General features: G+C 57.8%; 1 protein-coding gene across 1 annotated transcript; it reads left to right on the forward strand.

Moving 5' to 3' along the window:
- Positions 1–253: 253 nt before the first annotated feature.
- On the forward strand, positions 254–6,481 carry LOC113960383 (NADPH oxidase 5-like; the record flags this gene model as incomplete). The annotated part of the gene is made up of 7 exons (XM_027669929.1): positions 254–359; positions 868–969; positions 3,024–3,153; positions 3,672–3,822; positions 4,340–4,550; positions 5,261–5,492; positions 6,290–6,481. Coding segments are annotated over exons 3-7 (906 nt in total), but the record flags the coding sequence as incomplete, so codon positions are not given.
- Between the last annotated feature and the right edge of the window lie 434 nt (positions 6,482–6,915).

Raw genomic sequence — 6,915 nt, forward strand, 5'->3', positions numbered from 1 at the left:
ATTTTAGCATCAAGTAAAGAAAATCATTTAAATTTACATTTAATATTTATTTCATTAATAGGAAATTTAAATCGAATATTTAATGAAAAAAAAATCTTTCTAAGCCACTTTTTGTGGCAGAACCAGGGAATTACAGAAGTGTCACATCCAGGTGCTGCTCAATGGATCTGAGAAATCCCTTTTTTTGTTGTTGTTTGACATGAAAAGCTTTAATGGGAACAACTCAAAGCTTTAAAAGAGGCCTCGTGTCCCTGGCACCTCATTTTGGGAAAAATCCTTCCACTGAGATCCCAGGCCAAAGGAGGAGCAGGAGCTCCTGGAATAAATGGGAACGAAAAGTATCAAACACCTGATTTAAGGTGAGTTTAAATATTGAGAATGTTGCAGTAAATTATCCTTCAAAACCAGATTTTTTACCAACTTTTCATATAATTTCAACCTGAAGATGGTTTTGCCACTTCCTGTGTAATTTAAATATTAAAACACAATTCAATTAAGGTTGACTGCATTTTGTGGGATTAAAAAGTGATCATTTTTGGTTTATTTTAAGGGAAGAGCAGAGCCTTCAAATCCTGATGGGTTTGGGGGTGTTTTTAACGTGACAGAGACACCAAATTGTCCTGGGGAAGAATTATTTAGACAATTCTGAGATTATTTAGATTTTAAGCCATATTAGCAATTGATTTCTATTTTACTTATTGATTTCTATTTTATGTACTGATTTCTGTTTTATTACTACATTTGTATTTTACTTATTGATTTCTATTTTATTTCTTTATTTGTATTTTACTTATTGTTTTCTATTTTATTTATTTGTATTTTACTTATTGATTTCTATTTTATTTCTTTATTTCTGTTTTATTTTAGATCCCCAGTGCAGTGGGAACACCCTGAGGACAGAGGGGGTCGTGTCCATCAGATCCAGCACATACTCCAAGGTTTTTCATCTTCCACTCTCCCCTTTCCCAAGTAAATAATTCCATGACCTTGGATTGCTTAAAAATGAATTTCTGTGGGTGGTGAACGAGCAGCTTTGGCTCCAGTCAGGATTTGGGGGATGGATCACAGGAGGAAAAGGTGGAGAAGGAACACGGAGATCCTGGGAAATGGGGGAGCAGCAGGAAAGGGGGATTGTCCCCCTGTGCCCCTCAGGGGAGACCCCCCTGCAGAGCTGCTCCAGCCCTGGGAACAACATCCAAAGGACGTGGAGCTGCTGGAGCAGATCCAGAGGAGGTCACGGAGATACTCCAAGGGCTGGAGCCCCTCTGGAGCCAGGCTGGGAGAGCTGGGAATGTTCACCTGGAGAAGAGAAGGATCCAGGGAGAGCTGAGAGCCCCTTCCAGGGCCTAAAGGGGCTCCAGGAGAGCTGGAGAGGGACTGGGGACAAGGGATGGAGGGACAGGACACAGGGAATGGCTTCCCACTGCCAGAGGGCAGGGAGAGATGGGATATTGGGAAGGAATTCTTCCCTGGGAGGGTGGTGAGGCCCTGGCACAGGTTGCCCAGAGAAGCTGTGGCTGCCCCTGGATCCCTGGAAGTGTCCAAGGCCAGGTTGGAGCAACCTGGGCTAGTGGAAGGTGTCCCTGCCCATCCAGGATCTGGGTAATATTTAAGGTCCCTCCCAGCCCAAACCATTCCAGGATTCTCTGGGATCAGGTCAGAGCAGCACGGGTCCTGCTCCCTGGGCAGTGTGTCCGTGGGGCAGCTGAGCCATCCCTGCCCTTCCCGTGCAGCCAGGGGGGGGAATTTGGTCCAAAGCTCGGCCAACTTCCCAAGAAACAATCAGGTAGGGAGAGGGAGGGAGTTTTCCAGCCGGGATCAGCTGCCTCAGCTCCAGCTCTGCCTCTGCACAACCCTCTCCTGCCTTCCCCGCCCGGCTCTCCGTGACAGCGGCGGCGGAGCAGGAATGTTTTACTACCTGGTTTCTGGTCCTGACATTCCCATGGCAACCTCCTCCCCCAGAGGAGTCCCAGTTTAGAGCTGCACAAGCAGGATCTGTTCAGGAAGGAATAAAGGTGGCAGTATGGAAAAGACACTTCCCCGTGTGTTCCTGACGGGCCGTGAATGGCGACGGAAGCGCCGCTGGATCCGAGGCCGTGTGGGTTTGGCAGGACACGCTTCCCAAGGGCAGGGGGCTCAGTGGGGCACGGAATGTGAAATCAAGGACACTGCAGGAGGAACATCCAAGAGCTGGGATCAGCTGGAAGAGCCAGGATGCAGCAGGGACCTGGTGTGTGGCTGTAGGACAGGAGGGACAACAGGAATGAGGCAGGAGAGGGCCGGGAGTGACCAGTGTGGGCAGGAGTTGTGCCTTGTCCCACCTGTACATCCCAAATCTGGTCCATCCCTGCCTGCCCTCCTCGGGAACACCGTGTCCCTCTGCCAGGACCCCTTTGGTGTCACACCTTTGGAGCTGGGAAAAGGCTCGTTGAACGTGGCAGCTCCATGTGGATTTTCCTTTGGTTTCCTGAGATAACAAGATCCTGCAGTAATTTGGGACTGATGGGGGGCTGCTGCTGGATCTGGTGTGAGCATGGGGGATTTGAGGAATTGTGGAGGTCTGGAAAAGGAAATGGAGGGGGGACAGGGGGTGGGAAGGCAAGGAGGGAGCAGGAGGAGGGAGGTGTGGACAATTCAGGGAGGAGAGGGAAGGGGAGGGAGGGATGAGCGCCTGTGGAGAGCAAAGATTCCCATCTCCCTTCTCTGGTTTTGCTGGCAAAAGGAAGCCCCAAACCCCAAAATCTTGCTGCCATCACCCTCCTTCCAGCCCAACTCAGCAGAGGAGCAGCACCTCCCTGTCCCTGGGAGCTGAAGGACTCTGGGAATGGGTCAGTCTGGGAAACCAGGCTCTCCAGCCCTGGATTTCCCTAATTTTGAGAGCCCAGTTTCCCCGAGTGACCCGTTCCCAGAGAGCAGCCCCTGCTCTGCTCAGCAGCACGAGGCTGGAGGGGCTGGAGGCACGGCAGGAGCACGGACAAGGGGGATTTGGAGGGATGCAGGGCTTGGAATGTTGCCTCCCGCAGGTGCAGCACCATGGGCACAGCAGGAGACACCGAGTGGCTGCACTGGGTGACAAAGCAGTTCGGGAACATCGCCGGGAAGGACAAGGAGATCAGCCTGGAAGAGTTCAAAAGTGCCCTGCAAGTGAAGGAGGTGAGGGGTCCTCAGGGATGGGCCGTGGGGGTCCTGCTCCAGGACAGCACCCAGCTCTGCCCCAGGGGGGGGACTGAGGGAAAATCCAGCTTAAAAAATGGGACTGTGTGGTGTTTATGGAGTTAGAGAATCCTGGGATGGTTTGGGAAGGAAGGACCCTAAAGGTCTCCTCATTATACCCTGTACAGGGTGGTCACAAAACCTGCTCCAAGGAAAGGTGTCTCTGCCCATGGCAGGGGGCTGGAACGAGGTGCCAGAGGACAGGATTAGGTGGGATATTGGGAAGGAATTCTTCCCTGGGAGGGTGGTGAAGGACTGGAATGAAATTCCCAGAGAAGCTGTGGCTACCCCTGGATCCCTGGAAGCATCCAAGGCCAGGCTGGGGCAACCTGCTGTGGTGGAAGGTGTTGCTGCCCGTGAGAGGGGGTGGAACAAGATGAGCTTCAGGGTCCTTCCGAGCCAGGCATTCCACAATCCCACGACTCGGGATCATCCCAGCTCCCGTGGTGCTCCCACAGTCCTTCTTTGCCGAGAGGTTCTTCGCCCTGTTCGACACCGACGGCAGCGGCACCATCAGCCTGGAGGAGCTGCTGAGGGCCCTGAGGCTGCTCGTGCACGGGGACCAGCGGGACAAGCTCAGCTTCCTCTTCCAGGTCTACGACGTGGACGGTGAGACGAGGGAAAACACGCTGAGCCGTGGTTTTTTGGGATAAAGTTGGGATTTGGAAGGTGGGAGGGCTCTGCTCTGAGCAGAGCCAAGGGCTGGCGGGGGGTCTGCGCTGCTGGAGCTTCGTGTCTGTCTGGGATCATCATTCCATGGTGAGAACATCAAAAGTCCGTCTGAAAGGCAACAATTAAATTGGCCACATGTCAGGAATTCCCATGGAGTGCTTTCACCCTCAGCCATGGAGAGGAGTGGGCTCTGCTCCACTCAAACACCAACTCCCCATCCCGGTTTCATGGACCTGGAGGATCATTTTGGTTGGAAAAGCCCTTTGAGATCGAGCCCAAGCTCCCCCAGCACTGCCAAGGCCACCACTAACCACGTCCCCAAGTGCCACATCCACAGGGCTTTTAAACCCCTCCGGGGAGTGGGGACCCCACCCCTGCCCTGGACAGGTTGTTCCAGTGCCCGACCACCCTTTCCACGAAGGAATTTTCCCCAGTGTCCAACGTGCCCCCCCAGGCAGCGGCTCCATCGAGGCAGAGGAGCTGCAGCTGGTGCTGCGCTGGTGCCTCCGGGAGAGCTCCGTGTCCCTGCCCGAGGAGCGCCTGGGGGACCTCACCAGGGCCCTCCTGGAGGCGGCTGACAGGGACCACAGCGGCTCCATCACCTTCCCGGAGCTGCAGGAGCAGCTGGAGGCCTTCCCAGAGCTCATGGAGAACCTGACCATCAGGTGGGACCCTCTGGCTGGGAGTGCCCCCCCCGGGGGGCACCTTTGTCCTCCTGCCTGGAGGAAAACTGGGGGATTTCTGCTCCTGTGGAGGCTCTCGGGAGGGGGCGGGGGGGTAAACTGGGCAGGGCTTGGCTGGCACTGGGAGCAACTTGGGAGCCTTGGGCTTGGATGCAGGGCTAGTGTTGGGGTGGGGGTTTGCATGTTGGGATGGGTGCAGGGATGGGGGTTTGGATTTTGGGATGGGTGCTGGGATGGGTGCAGGGATGGGTGCAGGGATAATGCCAAGCCAGGTGCTGGTCTTGGATTCAGGGATGGGTGAGGGGTTGGTGTTGGGGTGGGTTTGGGATTGTGATAGGATGGGTGTGGGACTTGGGTACAGGGGTGAGTGCAGGGATGATGCCACACTGGGTGTGGGGCTTGGATGCAGGTCTGGGTGCAGGGATGGTGCTGGGATGGATGCAGGGATGGATTTGGGATGGATGTAGGGCTGATGCCACACTGGATGCTGGGCTGGGATGCAGGTCTGGGTCCAGGGATGGTGCTGGGATGGATGCAGGGATGGTGCTGGGATAGATGTAGGGCTGATGCCACACTGGATGCAGGGGTAGGTGCTGGGGTGGTGCAGGGGTGCCCCACGCTGGTGCCAGCCCGGGCACACGCCCGCCCCAGCTCCCCCTTCCCGGGAAGGCAGCTCCGCTCCTTTCTCCCAGTGCCGCCAGTTGGCTGAAGCCCCCGGAGCCCCCGGAGCGGCCCCGCCCGCGCTGCCTGTCCCGGGGCTACTGGTACAACCACCGGGGCCAGCTGGGCTGCCTGGGGGGCTTCGCCGCCCTCAACCTGCTGCTCTTCACCCTGGCGGCCCTGCGGCACCGCGGGCTCGGCCCCGCGATCATGGTGGCCCGGGGCTGCGGGCAGGGGCTCAACCTCGACTGTGCCCTCCTGGCTGTGAGTGTGGGGCACGGGGAGGGGTTTCGGACTGTGGGGGGCCGGGAGGGATGGGGGTCTGCTGGGAGTCCAGGAGGGATGTTGCCCCCAGCATTTCCAGTTGCCCCCCAGCATCTCCACATGCCCCTGGTATCTCCCAGTGCCCCCAGCCCCTCCCCTTGCCCCCTGGCATCTCCTACTACCCCCAACATCTCCCACTGTCCCCCAGTATCTCCCATTGCTCCCCAATATTTCCCATTGCTTCCACCACCTGGCACCTCCAATTACCCCAAATATCTCCCATTACCTCCCTACCACCTCCAATTACTTCAGATATCTCCTGTTATCCCCCTGGCATCTCCAATTACCCCAAATATCTCCCTTTGCCCCCCAGCATCTCCCGTTGCCCCCAACAGCTCTAATTGCCTCCAGCACTTCCAATCATCCCCAAAATCTCCTGTTGGCCCCTGGCATCTCCAGTTACACCCAGTGTATCTCATTGCCCCCCAACAACTCCACTTGCCCCTGGGATCTCCCGTTTCTCCCCAGCACCTCCCGTTGCCCCCCTGCTATTTCTCATTGCCCCTCCCAGCATCTCCTGCTGCCACTGCCACCTCCAAATGCCCCCCACACCTCTCATCATCCCCTGGCACCTCCCATTGCCCCCTACTATCCCTCACTGCCTCCCACCATCTCCCATTGCCCCCACCGCCTCCAAGTGCCCCTGGCATGCCCAGTATTCCCCTGGCACCTCCCGTTGCCCCCCCGGTATCTCCACGCGCCCCCAACACCCCTCCCTTTGTCCCCCCGCCCCGGAGGTGCCGATGCTGCGGCGGTGCCTGACCTGGCTCCGCTCCACGGCCGCCGCCGAGGCGCTGCCCCTGGACCAGCCCGTGCAGTGCCACCAGCTCGTGGGGTACGTGGTGCTGGCCCTGGGGGCCGCCCACAGCGGGGCTCACATCGCCCACCTCGGTGAGCGCCGGGGCTGCGGCGGGGGATCGGGGCAGAGGGCGCGGGGAGAGGGTGCTCCTGTCCCGGGGGATGGAGGGATCCCGGGGGGATGGAGGGATCCCGGGGGGATGGAGGGATCCCAGGGATACGTGTCCTGGGGGATGCTCGTGTGGAGGGGGATGCCCGCATCCCAGAGGGATGCAGATGTCCCGGGGAAGGGAGCTGATGTTCGGGGGGGGATGCTCCTGTCCTGGAGGGGTGTGGATACCCCAGGGAGGGGATGCTCGTGTCCCGGGGGGTGCACATGGCCCAGGAGGGGGATGCGAGCCCTGGAGAGGGGGTGTCCATGCCGAGGGGGGCTGCGAGGGTACAAGCGGGGCGTGGGCAGGGTGTGGGCAGGGCACAGGCAGGGTGTGGGTAGGGCACATGCAGGGTGTGGGCAGGGTACAGGCAGGGTGTGGGCAGGGCACAGGCAGGGTGTGGGTAGGGCACA

Source organism: Corapipo altera, unplaced genomic scaffold (genome assembly GCF_003945725.1).
Source record: "Corapipo altera isolate COAL_440 unplaced genomic scaffold, ASM394572v1 292, whole genome shotgun sequence".
Taxonomy (NCBI): Eukaryota; Metazoa; Chordata; class Aves; order Passeriformes; family Pipridae; genus Corapipo; species Corapipo altera.